The 18,857-nt window shown below is 42.3% G+C and overlaps 2 protein-coding genes across 4 annotated transcripts; both read left to right on the forward strand.

The window, feature by feature from the left end:
• Nucleotides 1–1,105: 1,105 nt before the first annotated feature.
• On the forward strand, nucleotides 1,106–9,396 carry abraxas1 (abraxas 1, BRCA1 A complex subunit). Of its 2 annotated transcripts, XM_063012038.1 has the most exons (9): nucleotides 1,106–1,357; nucleotides 2,771–2,861; nucleotides 3,160–3,196; nucleotides 5,420–5,486; nucleotides 5,581–5,777; nucleotides 6,959–7,078; nucleotides 7,192–7,276; nucleotides 7,376–7,490; nucleotides 8,940–9,396. In XM_063012038.1, the coding sequence occupies exons 1-9, from the start codon at nucleotides 1,271–1,273 to the stop codon at nucleotides 9,326–9,328; spliced, it is 1,188 nt and encodes a 395-aa protein (XP_062868108.1). In that variant the 5' UTR covers nucleotides 1,106–1,270; the 3' UTR covers nucleotides 9,329–9,396. The 2 variants fall into 2 exon arrangements, with proteins under 2 accessions (XP_062868108.1, XP_062868109.1); XM_063012039.1 differs by lacking the exons at nucleotides 1,106–1,357; nucleotides 2,771–2,861; nucleotides 3,160–3,196 and adding an exon at nucleotides 3,214–3,441.
• A 2,791-nt stretch (nucleotides 9,397–12,187) lies between these two features.
• exd1 (exonuclease 3'-5' domain containing 1) lies at nucleotides 12,188–16,551 on the forward strand. 2 transcript variants are annotated; one of them, XM_063012035.1, is made up of 2 exons: nucleotides 12,188–13,800; nucleotides 15,914–16,551. In XM_063012035.1, the coding sequence occupies exon 1, from the start codon at nucleotides 12,221–12,223 to the stop codon at nucleotides 13,790–13,792; it is 1,572 nt and encodes a 523-aa protein (XP_062868105.1). In that variant the 5' UTR covers nucleotides 12,188–12,220; the 3' UTR covers nucleotides 13,793–13,800; nucleotides 15,914–16,551. The 2 variants fall into 2 exon arrangements, with proteins under 2 accessions (XP_062868105.1, XP_062868106.1); XM_063012036.1 differs by lacking the exon at nucleotides 15,914–16,551 and adding an exon at nucleotides 14,285–14,561.
• The last annotated feature ends 2,306 nt before the right edge of the window (nucleotides 16,552–18,857 follow it).

Below are 18,857 nucleotides of genomic sequence, written 5' to 3' on the forward strand. Positions count from 1 at the left end.
AGGACCCAGCCCGCTCCACCTGGGAAATGAACCCAGGACCCTCTTGGTGAGTGCTACCCACATAGTCACTGTACAGCATGAGATAATATAATGTGTGTATATACATACAGTTTAAGTAGAAAGATTACATACATGTGTAAGGGATGCTATATCTGTGACTACATCATCTAAACATATTTACTTGTTTAAAAAGAAAGAAAGAAAGAAAGAAAGAAAGAAAGAAAGAAAGAAAGAAAGAAAGAAAGAAAGAAAGAAAGAAAGAAATAACAAGCAAACAAATAAAAGGACAAAAAAAGAAAGACAGAAAGAAAGAAGAAAGAAAAAAGAACAAACAAATAAAACAACAAACAAAAGACATTAAGAAGAAAGAAAGAAAGACAGAAGACAGACAGAAATAAATAAAGAAGACAGAAAGAAAGACAGAAAGTAAGAAAAAAGAAAGAACAAACAAATAAAAGAACAAACAAATAAATAAACAAACAAAAGACAAAGAAGAAAGAAAGAAAGAAAGAAAGAAAGAAGACAGACAGACAGAAAGAAAGAAAGAAAGAAAGAAAGAAAGAAGACAGACAGACAGACAGACAGACAGACAGAAAGAAAGACAGACAGACAGACAGACAGAAAGAAAGAAAGAAAGAAAGAAAGAAAGAAAGAAAGAAAGAAAGAAAGAAAGAAAGAAAGAAAGAAAGAAAGAAAGAAAGAAAGAAAGAAATGCTAAAACAAAAAAGTTCTTAAATAAATAAATGTTTATAAATTAAATACATTTACAAAATCCACCAGGTAAAAAATTATAGTGGGCTCAAAGTCTGAAATCACTAGTAAAAAACTTCTATTTTGCATTTGAATCTTTGAAATCAAAGTTGAACATTCATAAATCTAATAATTTATTAGTAACAACTGCCCACTGTTTTCTGTACTTTGTAATGAGTGTAGTAAAATATCTAAATATATGAGTGACTGAATGAATGAATAAAAGAACAAGTAAATAACTGTATGAATGAATGAATGATTTATTTGATGAATAAATAACTGTTTAAATGAATGAATAATCGCAGCAGGTGTAATTGCATTATATCTCCGCTTGATGGCGCCACACTGAAACTCTGATGTAAACACAGAGACACGGAAGTTTAGCATGGTGGCTAACACAGAATTCGAGCTGTTTATTGTGTTATAATTTACAGCGTTTAATTAATATATGTTGTGTTATTTATTTATTATATTATATCTGCTGATCCTGTATCTAGTGGTTTAGTTAAAGCGGAGGATAATGGAGGAGTTCAGCACTACAGTGAGAATATCAGGATTAGTTCTGAGTTCATTAATGTTCCATCATCTCAACACAGATTCTGATCTGGTGAGTAAACCATCTTTATTCTTACAATTATTCTTTATCTACAGCAAACAGAGGTTCATACATCATATAAAGCTCTCAGTGTTCCATACAGTTCAACTTTATCATCTATTAAACAAGATCAGCATCAAAGCATCCAGCCAAAATACCAGCATCCAAAACTACCAAACCATTCAGAACCAGCCTGACCAGGACAACCCAAAACCGTCTAAAACCAATCCAATCAACATTTAAAACATCCAACCAAAATACCAGCATCCAAAACTAGCAAATCATTCAGAACCAGCCCAGACAGAACCCCAAAAACCAGATCAGATCAGCATTCAAATCAATCAAGCCAAACCATCAAGAACCAGCCTGATCAGAACCTCTCAAAACCAGAAAACCAGCCCAAACAGAATCCAGACCCCCTCAAAAACAAGACCAGCATCTAAAATCATCAAACCAAACCATCTAGAACCAGCCTGACCAGAACCTCCCCAAACCAACCCAAACAAATTCCAAAACCTTTCACAAAACAAGCATCCATAATCATCAAACCAAACCATCAAGAACCAACATGGCCAGCATCCACAGCCATAAAATCAAACCATTTATAACCAGCCTGACCATAACCTGTCAAAACCAGCAGACCTGCCCAAACAGCATCCAGAATCCCTCAAAAACCAACAAACCATCTAGAACCAACACGACCAGCATCTAAAATCCATCAAACCAAACAAACACCCACAACTGTCAAACCATTAAGAACCAGCCTGACCAAAACCACCCCAAACCATCTAAAACCAATTCAGTCAGCATCCAAAACCTTTTAAAATCCATTAAACAAGATCAGCCTCTAAAACATCCAACCAAAATACCAGTCCAAACCAGCATCCAAAACATCCAACCAAAATACCAGTCCAAACCAGCATCCAAAACTACCAAACCAGCCCAAACAGAACCCCAAACCCCTCAAAACCAGATCAGATCAGCATCCAAATCAACCAGCCTGACCAGAACCCCTCAAAACCAGCAAACCAACCCAAACGGCATCCAAAAACCTTTAAAAACCAGACCTGCATCTAAAACCACCAGCCTGACCATCATCCAGAATCAATCAAACCAAACTAACACCCACAACTGTCAAACCTTTAAGAACCAGCCTGACCAGAACCTCCCAAAACCATCTAAAACCAATCCAAAACCCATTAAATAAGAGCAGCATCCAAAACTATCCAACCATAGAACCAGCCCAAACAGAACCCCGAACCCCTCAAAAACCAAAACAAACAGATCAGCTTCCACATCAACCAAACCAGCCTGACCAGCATCAAAAACTCCTCAGAATCCATCAGACTAAACCAGCATCCAAATACATGTTAGTTGGTCCTGTATGACGCTTAACGAGTGTGTTTATGTTTGTGCGTCACACAGGAGGGTCTGATCCTGGGCGAGAGCGTCGGGGAGGAGAAGAGCAAAATCACCGACTCACAGACGGATCACATCCAGTTTGTGCACAACATAAGTAAGAACCTCAACAATCCAACCGGCGCTCTCATCATCAGCACGTTCACTTCTGTTATTATTGAGGAGAGGAAAATACACTGTATGGACAAAAGTATTAGGACACCTTTTATAATTAATGAATTCACGTGTTTCAGCCACAGTAGCTGCTAACAGGTGTAATGAATCAGTCATAGAAAAGGCCCCACTCAACAGCTCTGGGATGAACCGGAACACCGACCGATCAATCAGTGCCCAGTCGTACACATACAAACGCTGTCATGTTTAGACTGAATGGACTGTTTCTTCTTCTTTTTCAGACGTTCAGAAACACATCACGTGCAGGAGGACTCACAGGTACGTAAAGCCCCGCCCCCTTTTTTTAACATCACCTTACACTCCAGAGAAGAGAAGAGGGCGTGTCTAAATCCTTAGCTCCCTTAAAATGCTCCTACTGAGGCGCCTTCATTCTGAGTGATGATCCGACCGAATGACGAGGGAGCGTCCGGCGCCTCCTCAGCGCTGAAGATCAATCCCAGCATTCAGTGCGGCACGATGGATATAATACGGAGCAACCAACAGAGTTCTTTTCAATTTATAATGTAAATAAATTCTCGTTGATGTGTAATCTGTATAAAGGTGTAATTATACCAGTGTTGTTTATTTGTAAATTGGGGCGTCGGGGACGGTTTAAGCGTTTTCGGTACACGGAGGGAGACGTTAGCTGGCGTGCTAGCGGGTTGTACCGCCGTCGGTTTGAACGGCTAAAACCGCGGTGATGTAATGGGTGTATCGCTGTGTAAGTAGAGCGTCTAAATAATCTGATTATGAGTTCAGGTCTGATTAGAATCCTCTCTACTGAGGAGCTGATCAGGAGCTGGTGTTCCTAATAAGTGTACAGCCTCTTTTGAAGAAACCAGGCCTTGACCCAAATGATTGTGCTAGCTTTAGACCCATTTCAAAACTTCCTTTTCTATCAAAAATCTTGGAGAAGGTTGTGTCTGATCAACTTCTGCACGCACTGGAAGAAAATAATGTCTTTGAAAAATTTCAGTCTGGTTTTCGAAAAAAGCACAGCACAGAAACTGCACTGGTGAGAATCTTAAATGATATTTTAATGCACTCAGATTCAGGGGAAATAACAGTGTTGGTTTTACTTGACCTTAGTGCAGCCTTTGATACAGTAGATCATGATATCCTAATAAACAGGCTCAGTGAATGGGTTGGCATATCAGGATCAGCACTGGATTGGTTTCGGTCATTTTTATCCAATAGGAAATTTTCTGTTTCCATTGGAGATAAGATGTCCTTGAAGGCTGATTTTACCTGTGGGGTACCTCAGGGTTCTATTCTTGGCCCTGTTTTATTCTTATTATATATGCTCCCCCTGGGTAATTTAATTAGACGTTTTAATATTTCTTTTAATTTTTATGCAGACGATATGCAACTGTACCTCTCTGTTAAACGAAATGAATTCAGTGGATTAGGCAATCTAACTGAGTGCATTGCAGCTATCAAGAATTGGATGAATTATAATTTTCTTAAATTAAATGAGGACAAAACCGAAGTTCTAGTTGTTGGTCTAGACAACATACCCAGAGATTTGGAGATGGCCCTTGGTTCTCTCGTTTCAAGAATTAACACTTACCCAAGAAATTTGGGTGTTGTGTTTGATTCTCACTTGCAATTTTCTGCCCATATAAATAAGCTTGTTCAGTCTTGCTTCCTTCAGCTAAGAAATATTGCAAAGCTTAGACAGGTTTTGTCTTTTCAAGACTTGGAGAAAATCATCCATGCTTTTATTTCATCTCGACTGGATTACTGCAATGCTTTGTATACTTGCCTGTGTCAAGACTCCAGATGGTTCAGAATGCAGCTGCTCGGCTTTTAACAAAAACTAGACGTAGAGACCACATCAGTCCAGTGCTGGCCTCACTTCATTGGTTGCCAGTAAAATTTAGGATAGATTTTAAAATTTTAGTTCTTACCTTTAAGGCTCTACATGGGGAAGCACCTGATTATATTTGTGAATTGCTGGTTCCTTACAAAAGTTGTAGGTCTTTGAGGTCATCTAATAAAGAGCTTCTGGTTGTGCCCCGTACCAAACAGAGGCGGAAAGGGGACTGTGCTTTTTCTGTCCAGGCTCCTAAATTATGGAATAGTCTCCCACTCGATATCAGACTCTCTGAGTCTACATTAACCTTCAAGAAATGTCTTAAGACACATTTTTATTCATTAGCATTTCAGAGTAGTGATCTTAAGCAATGGGGCTGACGTTCTTTGGTAAAGTGTATGTGTATGTTTGTGTATGTATTTGTGTGTATATATATGTATGTATGTGTAGTTAAAGTGCATTTAAAATTTTTATTTGTGCTATTGTATTAATGTTTTTATGTCACTGTGTAGCTTTTATGATTATTAATTTTTGTGTTTTTATTGTATTATACTTGACCGCATTGTAAAGCACTTTGTGGCTTGGTCCTAGAAAAGCGCTATATAAATAAACTTTACTTACTTACTTACTTACTAATAAAGTGCTCGGTGAGCGTATTTCTAACGTTTACTTCATTTCTCCACCAGCTTCTACAACAATGCGTGTGAGGTGGATCAGGAGAAGCTCCAGCAGGTTCTGTCCAACCTCAAAGAGGTACAGTCAACCCTCGTTCTCATATTTTTGGGATTTCAGTTCTGAGCGTTATTTACCCCCCCCCCCCCCCCCCCCCTTGTTTTTTTGGGAACAGGAGAACGTGGTCGGATGGTACAGACAGAGACGGAACAGCAGTCAGCAGATGTCGTTCAAGGAGCAGCTGGTTCATCAGAGTTTGAGAAGAGCGCTGCCGTATCAGGAGCTGGTGTTCATGCTCCTCACGCCGTCCGAGGCCACGGCGTCGGGCTCCACGCACCGCCTCGAGTACACCGCCTTCATCTGGAGCGGCAGGTACGGGAGGAAACTAAATCATCATGATCTTCTGGTAGAGAGCAGAATTCATGGTTTAGTCAGTTATAATGAATCCTTCAGCCCCTGAAGCAGCACAGCATCCTTGATCACCATTGATGGTCTCGGTCTGGAAAATTCTAGCAGGTGGTGAAGCGGTCTCATGCGCTAGCACACCGCTAGCAGAGCCACCGATCTGCCCAGGACGGCAAGCTCTGACAGGGTGGCGCTCTGTACGCTATACGGCTCTCTGTAAAAACCCAACACTGTCAGGTGATAAAAAGTGGCATCAGATTGGCCTTGTGCCCGAGAGGGCGTACTGTGATCCGGCTGTCCTTGATCAGATCAGGGGTTGTCCAATCACCAGAGGGTTCACATTTGGGAACTGCATATGACTAAATTAGTAGATAAAACAAGAAAATATCCAGAAAAAGCGTTTTTATTCTCTTTGATGTGAATTTTTTATTTTCTTTGATGTCATTTTTTATTTTCTTTGACGTCCTTTTTTATTTTCTTTGATGTCATTTTTTATTTTCTTTGATGTCCTTTTTTCTCTTTGATGTCATTTTTTATTTTTTTTGATGTCCTTTTTTTCTCTTTGATGTCATTTTCTATTTTCTTTGCTGTCATTTTTTATTTTCTTTGATGTCATTTTTTATTCTCTATGATGTCATTTTGTATTCTCTTTGATGTCCTTTTTTCTCTTTGATGTAATTTTCTATTTTCTTTGATGTCATTTTTTATTTTCTTTGATGTCATTTTGTAATTATCTTTTGTGTCTTTTTTATTCTCTTTGATGTCTTTTTAATTCTCTTTGATGTCCTTTTTATTCTCTTTGATGTATTTTGTATTCTTTGATGTTCTTTTTAATTCTCTTTGATGTTCCTTTTTATTCTCTTTGATGTATTTTGTATTCTTTGATGTTCTTTTTAATTCACTTTGATGTTCCTTTTTATTCTCTTTGATGTTCTTTTTAATTTTCTTTGATGTCCTTTTATTATTCTTTTTGATGTCCTTTTGTATTCTCTTTGATGTCCTTTTTTATTCTCTTTGATGTCCTTTTTTATTCTCTTTGATGTCCTTTTGTATTCTCTTTGATGTCCTTTTTTATTCTCTTTGATGTCCTTTTTTATTCTCTTTGATGTCTGGAATGTTTCTGAAGTCCGTGTGTGTCCTGTGTTTAGTCGGTACAGCAGCGTCCCGGTGTCGGTGAGTAACCTGGGCACCCTGGAGCAGCAGGATTACTGGAGGGTCTCCTCCACGTGTCCCTCACTGAGCCACTGTCGGACTGTACAGCAGCACAGGTACCACGTTCCTCCTCCACACGACCTGCTGGAAGCTCCTGCAGGTCCACACCAGACGCTTTCCTGTCTCGTAATAAACGGTGACGAATTGTTTTTTTTTGTCTTTTTCTCAGATCCAAATTCTTCTCCTCAGGTGAGGACCTCAGTGAGGTGGAGAAGGTCAGCGACATGAACGACGCCCTGCTGGATGAAATGAAGGTCATTCATCTGTATTTATTTACTAGGACCAGGTCTGCAGATGGATCTTAGTAGATGTTGTCTGTATGAAACTGGTGTTCGAACCGGATTGTGTTACAGGGTGCGTGTGTGAAGGTGGAGAAGAGTGAACGGCGGGTGGAGAAGCTACAGGCCGAAATCGCTCAGCTCAGACACGCCATCAGAGGGAAGAAGGAGGAACAGCAGCAGGGTCAAAGTGAGTACAACATTGAACGTGGGCTTTGTGGCGGTGCTAATTCATCTTATTAGTAATAAACATTGATGATCTGAGGTTATTGGTCCCAGCCCCACTCGAAGGGGCGCAAGACTGATGATTGGGGGTGGGGGTAGCAGCAGCGACTGATTTGGGTGAGAGAATTTACTGCTCAAACTCCAAACTTCTATCCCAGCCAGAGAGTCTCGACCAAAATCAAGCAGCGTCACGTTTTATCAATACAGTCACGCCTACATACCTGGTTTCTTGGTGTTGTATTTCTCACCCATAGTCATAAACTGTGGGTGATGACCAAAATATTAGGGACGCATGTAATTCATCGGATGGCTGAGCTTATTATGTATGATGGGAGAAAGAGCTCAGCTGTTCTGCTGGACCTTTGATATAGCTACCGCTCCTACAGATCATCAGGAGTTGTAGTGGCTAAGCTCACTTGACTGTGGACAGGGTCAGCTGTGTTTTAAAAGTGGCTCTTGGGGCCGCTCAGGTGGCGCAGCTGTAAAACACACGCTGTTCACCAGATCTCGAATACATCGTATTGAATCTCAGCTCTGCCTTTGCCGGCTGAGGATGAGCGGCCACATGAACAACGATTGGCCGGTTGTTCAGATAAGGGCGGGATTAAGCCGGATGGGGACTCTCTCTCAGACTAGTGCGACTAGGGCGAAAATATACAAAAACACAGAACTAAGGGCCACAAAAGTGCTAAACATGCACATATGATCAACAGTAAAATAAACTATGTAAATAGATATGTAAATATGTCGTGTAAAACCTGTAAATAAATATTACAATTGCTGTTCTGTACTACGGGGGAGAAATTTTATTTACCTTGTGTGGTGGAGGAGATGTTTTATTATTATTATTGCCCTGATGTTATAGTGGGGACTCAAGTTTCTATTATTTTGAGCCTGAAGCTCTGCTGGTGGCTACTGGAGCAGCGCTGGTGCAAAAATGAAGCATAAAACACAGAGGAAAAGGCGAGAACGAAGCGAGCCTCCCGACAAAATAAAGCCTCTCACTTATGTAACAGAGAGACGAGCGCCGACTAGAGGACGATTACTGATCTACTGGTCTTGGGACGCTCCTCACAGGAGTTTTAAACAATCGGACCGGACGTTCGGCTTCCCAGATCTTGTCTGTTAAATCAGAAGTCTGTTAAATTGAGGTCACACTGTATAAACAATTGTTTGTTCAGATGATCTTGGGAGCTGAGGTTGCTCAGGAATGGGAGTAGCTCTGATTCTGAGTCTAATGGGTGGAATCAAATGAGCCCTGCTTATGTGGGCACAGAGAAGTCATGATTTGTAGTCACCAGTGAGGATTTAGGAGGCCACATTGATGGGTAAATGACATTATAGGACTTCTGTTGATAAGGTACAATCATTGTTATGAAATAATCACAGATTTGCTCGTCTTGTTCTCTCTCAGCTGCAGAAGGTTCCACGGCGGCAGAAGAACCCGGCGAGAACGTCCTGCTGTGCACGGCTCTGAGGACGTTATTCCCGAGCTCGGCGGCGTTCCGGACCCGTACCCTGAGCGTGCGGGGGTTCCCCGTGTTGGAGATGTGCTGCAGGGCGGAGCACCGCGTCGACGTCTCCGCCCGCCTCCCGCTTCTCCTGCAGCGGCACCCCGTCAGAAACAAGAGGAGGAGGAGCGGAGGGTCCGGGACCAGGGGGAGAGCTCAGACCCCGGGGTCTTCGGTCAGGAGTAAGAGGAGAAGGAACGGGACGGACTCGAGCGACGGCGCGTCCGGCGGCGGGTCGGATACGGAGGTGGAGGGGAGCAGCCCCCACGCCAGCGGCTCTCCTGTGTTTTGATGCTACTGTTGAAGCTAATGTGTCGAGTTCTGTGGTGATTTTGAATAAACGTTTTTAGCACCGTGAAATGCTATTTGTGTCGGGTAGATTCACTTCACTTCCATGCCCCTGTTGTGGTTCGGTGGAGTCCTAAACCCTTAGAAGCCTTAGATTAAAGCATATGAACAAGTTGTTTGTGTTAAATCATTAAGCTGACCGCTTGACGTCAGTGCTACTAAAATCTGGCCTCCTATTTTAGTTTGGTAGAAGCACTCGCACTGCGTGTCCAGGGTGCGTTTCTGGAGGAACTGGACACACCGTGACCCTGACCAGGATAAAGCGAAAGGAAAATGATCTTAGATGAAAAGAACTCGAGTAAAAACAGACATTTTGTGCCCTGTGACCCTGACCAGGATAAAGCGGTAAAACTTAAAATTGAAATAAAAATAATCTGACCGGCATTGGTGAGGTTGTGATGTTGGGCGAGGAGACCTGGCCAAAAGTTTGTGGACGCTCTTAATTACTTAGTTTGGGTTGTTTTAGCCACACACGTTGCTAAAAGGTTAGAAAAATCAGCACAAGCTCTTGATTTTGATGAAGGTCCGTTCCAGTGTCAGTATGACTGCGCCCCATAAGTGAGGACTGTAAGAACATGTGGAGGAACCCCAGTGACCTGCACAGAGCTCTGAGCTTTACCCTATTACACACATTTAGGATGAATCGGAATGTAGACTGTGAGCCAGGCCTCCTCACCCAACGTCAGACCTCACGAATGCTCGTCAGACTGAATGGGCACAAAATGTTCTTTTCATCTAAGGTCATTTTTATTTCATTTTTAAGTTACCACTTCTTTATCCTGGTCAGGGTCACGGTGTGTCCAGTTTCTCCTGAATCACTGGGCACAATGCAGTAACACACCCTGGTCGGGACATGTCCAAAGTACTGTATATGGACACTTAGACACGTGACTATGAACTTGTTTGATGGCCCATTCTAAAACCGTCTGCATTAATACAGCCCCGGGACGGCTTTCTCTAAAGATTTTGGAGTGCGACTGTGGAAACTTGTATCCAATTCAGTCAAAAACAGTTGTGGAGTCCTGGCACAATGTCAAAGTTCCGATTCATTCCGAAGTTCTCGGCGAGGAGCATCATTATGTGATTTTGCAAAGCCGTGTTTATAATGACGTCAGTATTGTGTTTCATAAGATGTTTTGGAGATGTCGGGGTCCCAGTGGGTGCAAGTCACTGGGCGAAAGGCAGGACACACCATGGACAGGTTGGCAGTTCATCACACGGCGAACACACACACACAACTAAGGGGACTTTTAGTTTTAGTAGCTCCAATTAACCTGACTGCACGAAGGGAGGAAATCCACTTAGACATGGGGAGAACATGCCAGAGTCTGCACAGGAAGGACCTTGACCACTCCACCTGGGAAATGACCCCAGGTTCTTCTTGCTGTGAGGTGACAGTGCTACCCACATTATTGTTTGTTATTGTTATATATGCCAAAAGTATGTAGACACCCCTCCTAATGATTGAATTTAGTTGTTTCTACCTCATTTGTTGCTATATAAGGTAAAACACAAGATTAATAAAATATTTGTAATAATGTATTAACAGTTTAGGGAAGTCCCCTTTCTCTTTCAGCATGATTACACCCCTGAGCACTAAATAAGCTCTATACAGTCACAGAATCCACCTCAACACTTTTGGGATGAATTTCTATCAGTGCCTGACCTCATTTCTATTGACTAAACAGGCACAAATTCCCACAGATACACACCAAACTCTTGTAGAAATGCTTCCCAGTAGAGCAGAAGATTTTAAAGCTACAAGGAAAGAAGAAGTCTGACGAGCTCACGGTCGGTGTCCCGATACTTTTGAACATGAAGTGTATCCCAAATTATGATTTTTAAGGCTGGAAACATGCAGATTTTATTAATGAGGAAAAATAAAACAAACAAATAAATAAGTAAATAAATAATTCTGAAGTAGAAACGTGGAATTTTCGTACAGTAGAAGTTTAGTAATAAATCAGATCATTTCAAACCACGACTCTTATTAATATTTAGTTGGTTATATGTTTGTATATTTGTGTATATTTATATTTATTTTAATGTATTAGGTTATTTATTTTTGTTTAGTAAAGCGCGATTTCTACGGATTTTTTGGAAAAGAACCTATATAAAAAACAAACGTATTTATATTTATTATTATTATTATTAATAATAATAATAATAATAATAATATAATAATAATAGTAATAATAATATTTATAATAATAATAATATTCCTAATATTATTATTAACAATAATAATAATCATATTATTTATTTTAATGTATTAGGTTCTATATTTTTGTTAAGTGAAGCGCGTTTTTTACGGATCTATTTTTAGAAAACAATCTATTTATGTAAAAAAACACAAACGTATTTATATTCTTGTTAATAATAATAATAATAATAATAATAATAATAATAATAATACACGAGCAACAGTAGAAGTTTAGTGGTTCTACTGTTGCAGATAAAATCATATCATTTCAAACCACTACGTTAATTAATATTTAGTTAGTTCTGTGTTTTTATATTTGTGTATATTCATATTTATTTTAATTTATTAGGTTATAAATTTTTTATTTAGTAAAGCGCGATTATTACGGATCTCTATTTCTGTTTAAATAAATAAAACACGAACGTATTTATAATTTTCTTATTAGTGTTATTAATATTATTATTAATAATAATAGTATAAAGCAGCTAATAATTAAAAATATTCAGAAATAAAAAATCGATTTATTGTTTTTATAAGAAGTTGAAGTGGGTCCCCGGTGTGACGTCACAGTGCGCGTCACTCTGCAGCGTGGCGGCTGAATCGGAACCAGAAGTTTCGGTAACTGGGATTAAAATGGGTTCTTTAGATGATTACCAGTTTCTGGACAGCTTTAAGAGGAAGCGCATCAAACTGACCACCAGGTTGAGCAGTTTTGTGGGCGTGGTGCAGCGCATTAACCTGAACAAGACCCTCATCCTGGAGCAGGTGGAGGAGCTTCAGACTGGCACCAGACTACCCGGTGCAAAGCTCTTCTTCGGTCATGAGATCCTCAACGTGGAGTTCCCTTCATCTTCTAAAGCACCAGACCTGGAGACTGAGCAGGGCGATGCCAGTGGCGTGGGCGCACTGCCTGTGTCAGAGTACCAGCCCTACAGGAGGAGGCTGATGGAGGAGGATGAAGATGATGAGCAGTGGGTGAACTACGTGGTGGTTGATGAGTTCCATGAGAAGTTCGGCCCCGCCCTGATGCACATCCGCAGGCAGCAGGTGATCGGGATCGGTGCAGACGGAGTGGGAGCGTTCCACCAAGAGAGACTGTGCTGGCTGCAAGTGGCCACCAAGAACAAGGTGTACCTCTTCGACATCCTGATACTCGGCGCCCGGGCGTTCAAGAACGGACTCTCCGCCATCCTGGACAGCGAGAAGATTCTGAAGGTGGTCCACGATTGTCGTGGCATCGCTGGCTGCCTGATGGCACAGTTCGAGGTGAACCTGGTGAACGTCTTCGATACGCAGGTCGCCGATGTCGTGCATTTCTACAACCTGACCGGGGGTTTCCTCCCAGACCGGGTGAGCACCCTCCAAGAGGTGGTCAGCTCCCATCTAAAGATACCTGCTCAAAGTCTGTCCTCTCTGAAGATCAAAGAGCAGCTTGGGATGGAGGATAAGGAGGTGTGGTACGCCCGGCCCTGCCCTGCTCCGCTGCTCAAGGTCATGGCACTGTCGGTGATCCACCTGCAGCCTCTGCGCTTGGTGCTTCTGGACGTTCTCATGTCAGACTACACGAATCTCGTGGATTGCTACCTGAGGAGCGCCCAGGATGAACCCGTACGCACGGAGAACATCGGGAGAACTCTACTGGAGCTGCCCAAGGAGCTGCGAGAGCTAGAGACCATCAAGAAGGCGCGCCAAACCCAAGCTTTGAACTATTACCAAGTTACACAGGATGGGCTTCTGAAGCGGCACGGTGCCAACTCGGGTTCAGATCCAGATCTTCAGAAGCGGGCGCCCAATCCTGATCTGGATGGACCTTCGGAACATGGTGGGCATTTTTTCACATCTTTGGGAAGCGGTAGTGTATCAGAGAGCTTCCCGATTACCACAGCTGGACCAGGACGTCTCGATCGGCACCATGCCAACCAAGGTTCAGAGCTAGGTCTGCAAAATCCCAAACTGGATGGACCACCAGGACAGTCTTTGGGACGATTGAGGCTACCGGAGGGTAAAGAGATCACGTCTGCCACCGCGGCGGTGCCAGGATTGGGCAGAGGGCTGACACTCCCAGTGCCAGCAGTGGTGCCCGTTCAAGGAAGTGCCCCACACAAGACAGAAGACATGGAAGGTGTGGCCCAGAGGAACCTCCTCATGCCTGGCACCCATCCATTCCCAACTATAGGGCGGGGACTCTTCCAAAGACCGCTGTAGGTGCCCAGGTGAGTCCTTTATACCATATTAAGAGACTTTGTGTAGAAATGTGATGGCCAAAAGTATGTGGACACCAGGTCATGATCTTGTTGGACATCACAAGATTTTGGAGTGTGGAATATGTAGGAATTTGTGCCGAGGTCAAGCACCTGCTCACAATCAGGATTCCAATTCATCCCTTGTGCACATGCAGAACACGTGTCCAGCAGCGTCCTTATATTAATGTCTTTGTCCAAGGGACACAATAAGCTAAAACAGGACAGGACCTTCCCCAACTGTTGGCCCAAAATGGCTGAAACACCTGTATGTAAGAGGTAGGAAGGGTGTCCACATACTTTAGGACCATTAAGAGTTTTAAAGCCAGAGAAAACTGGACCAGTGACATCAGCGTGGAACCCTTGGTGTTGTTAGATAACGACACAGTGATGTCATCGGTCCAGTTACCCAGCATGCACTCGGACGCTACCGGTCACCGTCTGCTTCTTTTTACAGAGAACGGCACAGCGTACGGAGAATCCAACCGTCTTTTGTGCAGGCGCCTCGATCAGCCAGCAGAGGCCGCTGTTCCGGCAGCGATGAGGAATCTGTTCGAACTTCCCCCCCTCAGACATTAAAACAGTAGTTCTAACCCTCACATTCATCACTGAGTATCAGGATCAGGTCTGATACTGGTCCGAATTTCCTGATCCGCCCCAGTCTGTCCCATTTTTAAGGCTGCTGCAGTGACTGGTACATATCTGTGTGACAATAAATAAATCATGATAATACTTACATCAATCAGCCATAACATTAAAACCACCTCCTTGTTTCTACACTCACTGTCTATTTTATCAGCTCCACTTACCATATAGAAGCACTTTGTAGTTCTACAATTACTGACTGAAGTCCATCTATTTCTCTACTGTGTTCTTCAATGGTCAGGACCCCCACAGAGCAGGTATTATTTAGGTGGTGGATGATTCTCAGCACTGCAGTTACACTGACATGGTGGTGGTGTGTTAGTGTGTGTTGTGCTGGTATGAGTGGATCAGACACAGCAGCGCTGCTGGAGTTTTTTTAAACACCGTGTCCACTCACTGTCCACTCTATTAGACACTCCTACCTAGTCGGTCCACCTTGTAGATGTAAAGTCAGAGACGATCGCTCATCTATTGCTGCTGTTTGAGTCGCTCATCTTCTAGACCTTCATCAGTGGTCACACGACGCTGCCCACGGGGCGCTGGTGGCTGGGTGTTTTTGGTTGGTGGACTATTCTCAGTCCAGCAGTGACAGTGAGGTGTTTAAAAACTCCAGCAGCAGTGCTGTGTTTGATCCACTCATACCAGCACAACACACACTAACACACCACCACCATGTCAGTCACTGCAGTGCTGAGAATCATCCACCACCTAAATAATACCTGCTCTGTGGTGGTCCTGACCATTGAAGAACAGGATGAAAGGGGGTAACAAAGCATGTAGAGAAACAGATGGACTACAGTCAGTAATTGTAGAACTACAAAGTGCTTCTATATGGTAAGTGGAGCTGATAAAATGGACAGTGAGTGTAGAAACAAGGAGGTGGTTTTAATGTTATGACTGATCGGTGTAGATTGAGCAGTTTAAATGCAGTTTGTGGTTTGGTGAATTATTCTGAGGTTTGAGTTTTACTGTTCAGTAAAAAAGGGACAGAATTTTGGTTGTGGAATCTCCAGTCCTGCTTTTTTATTTTACATTCTTTCATATTTAAAACGTTTGAGATGTTTAATTTCTCTGCAGTTCCATTTTCAGTCGCTAGGTGTCGGTGTTGCTTTAGATCACAGAAGCGTGTGGACACTTGAGCATCAGATTGTTGGACGTTAGCCTATCCCAAAACCAGCTCTCCTGTCCCACCCCTGCCCACCATGCATCACAGTTGGTCAGAAAGCTTGGCATGTAGTTGACGTTCCAATTCATCTCAAATCCGTGCAGGCTGCTTGTCTATATATGGTCATGCTGGACAGGAAGGAGAATTCCCATATTGTTTATAACCCGGACCACCCTGTGTTGGATTGATGCCATGTGCCCGGTGTTTTTTTGGGGTGGCGCCAGAAATGGATTTTGTATCGGTGCGTCCCTGATCGCTGTACCCCTTCTGCTTTAGGATGGCACCACAGAGACTCCAGATCACTTTTCACTGGTGCCACCGCTGGTCGAGCGCCAGCCGTGTCTGAGTGAGGGAAGACCGGACAGTCGATCACCTCCTTACTGCTGGAACAGCGACTCCTGCTGTCTGGTCAAGGTGCTGATACGACTGGCAAATAAACACAGCGACAGTAATCACTCTGTGTCCAGTAAATGAGTCCCTTATTGTCCAGTGTGAGTGTTTGTGCAGCCAGCAGGGGTCGCCAGGGTGCTCAGGGGAACTGAGTATAATCTAATTAAACTGAGAAAATCATTCTATATGTGAGGGATGTTTATGTTCATGTTCTGTTGGGTTGCCAGATATATTGAGACCTTTTGTTCTCAGGTCAGTGTGTTTTCTTCTAGGTTGATATTTTTCTATATTCGAACATAAAGACGTTTAAATGTTTTGGTTAAATTAAATACTGTAGTTTGATGTGCAGAACTGTTTTCTGTCGGTTGGTGGCGCTGTTGCTTTAATTTTCAATCCGGTTCATAAATATTCGCTTTATTCTTTTTTTATTTCACTGAACTGCAGCATTAATGATTATAGAAATATTATCATAAATCTGTTGTAATGGTTTTTTTTGTTATAATAAACGTTTTGTTTTGAGTTTATTTTCGTTTTGCGTAGTTATTGTGCACAACCAGAATTTTACATCTACCAATAATAATAATAATAATAATAACAATAATAACTATTAAGAACAACAATAAGAATCATGATAAATATAACAATAATTATATTCATATAATTGTTATAATAATTATTATACCAATAATAGTAATAATACTAATGTAATAATAATAATTATAACAATAATGTAATCATTATGAAATAATAATATTAACATTAATAATAATAATAAATAATAATAATAATAATTATAATTACATTAACAATAATAATAATAACGTTAATAATAATAATAACACTGATAATAATAATAATTATAATATTAATAATAATAATAATAATAATAGTAATAATAATTATAATATTAATAACATTAATAATAACAATAACAACAATAAAAATAATAAATAATAATAATAATAATAATAATAATAAATACGAATAATAATAATAATAAATAATAATATTAATAATAATAATAATAATAATAATAATAATAATAATGCCACCGTACCTGTATGTGTTTGGTTATTTTGTCTAGTTTAGTAATAATAAGTACACGGTTAGTTCTACACCGTTAGTTCTGTACCGTGTCTCCAAATATAAACATCCGACCACATTACAGCACTGCGATGCTCAGAGGTCCAGGTGTTGTGTTCTTTACACCAGCTTATACACCAGATAGCCAAGAGAATGTTGACACGCCGTTTGATAACTGATTTCAGGTGTTTCAGCCACACTTATGTTTAAAGGGTGTATCACATTAACAACATATTGGGGAAGGCCCGTTCCTGTTCCTGCATGACTGTGCTCCGTGGTTAAAGCCAGATCCATAAAGACGGGGTTCGGTTTGATGAGTCCTGACCTCGACCTCATCAAACCTCATTAAACACTCTCGGCATCAACTCCAGTGTTTACACTACTCCCCTGGATGCCAAAATAACAAAGTAACTGAGCATTAAGGGCCTCACTTAGGGGCCCAGCAGTGGCAGCTTGGCCGTAACAGGGTTTAAACCACAAACCCTTCTGATTAATTCTTCAGTATTACATTTACATTTTCGGCATTTAGCCGACACCTTTATCCAAAGGAGCTTACATTACAGTTACAGTGTACAGTCTGAGTAATTGAGGTTAAGGGCCTTGCTCAAGGGCCCAACAGCAGCAACCTGGCAGTGGTGAGGCTTGAACCAGCGACCTTCTGATTACTAGTCCAGTACCTTAACCGCTAGACTTCTGCTCGGCTATTTTAACCGCTGAGCCACCGTTAAATGCCATATGAAGATTCTTGCACAATATCAGTGCCTGACCTGACAGACGCTCTTTTGGCTGAATAGGCACGAATTCCCACAGGCACAGTCCATAATCTGTCAAAAATAGCTGTCAAAAAGAGGGAAGTGTGGCGGTTTAACCTCCGTCATAACAGCTGAGGTTTGGGAACAGATGATGTGCACCAGGCCCATGTTTGTTTCTGCTACCGATCTGCTAATCATCGTCGTTAGCGCTTGTGAATATGGAGTGTATTAAATGTTACTCTATAAACCCGGCGTAATGAGCTCGTCGATGCCGTATCGAGCGCTTCTCACCGCCGGAGCCGCGATGACGTCCCTCACCTTCAGACGTTCCTCCGGATCTCATTAGCGAGCCGGGGATGAGAACCCGTCCGTGCGGCGGTGTTTGCTCTGAATGAGATGCTATTATTAGCAGGACGCTGAATGATCTCCGCTGAGGCGTGGTATCACGTCTGGGTTCTCCGGTTCTCCTCTGAGAAGTTCCTTCACGCCGGACTCAGTGAAGCGAGAGCCGCTAATAACAGGAGGGTGTAATTTCAGCGCCCTGCCACTCCGGGCTCGATCTCCTCCCTCGTTCCTCTCCGTCGTCCTTCCGATGGGTCCGTGAAGACGCAGCGGACGCCAGCGCAGCACTCGCGTCTCCTCCGGCCCTTCGTCAAAGCCGGGCCCCATCCATCAGAGCGCGGGCGGGTATTGAAATTGAGCCGCGGCCCACAAATCTGGGACAAGGCCGCCATCCGTCAGGTCCTGCAAGAGGGCCGGGGAGGGAGCGGGGGGACACGCCCGGGAGCTTTTCCCTCCGGTGATTGATGTGACCTTGCCGTGACCCTTCCAAGCTGCATAAAGACGTGAAGAAAAGCTTCTTCAGCACCACGCTGGGATGAACTGGAACATCGACTGATCAAGCAGCACCCAGCCGTACTGATAGAATGGGCACAAATCCCCACAGACAAACTCCAAACTGTTGTGAGAAGCTTTTTAGAAGAGAGAAGATCACA

This window comes from Trichomycterus rosablanca, chromosome 16 (genome assembly GCF_030014385.1).
Source record: "Trichomycterus rosablanca isolate fTriRos1 chromosome 16, fTriRos1.hap1, whole genome shotgun sequence".
Classification (NCBI taxonomy): Eukaryota; Metazoa; Chordata; class Actinopteri; order Siluriformes; family Trichomycteridae; genus Trichomycterus; species Trichomycterus rosablanca.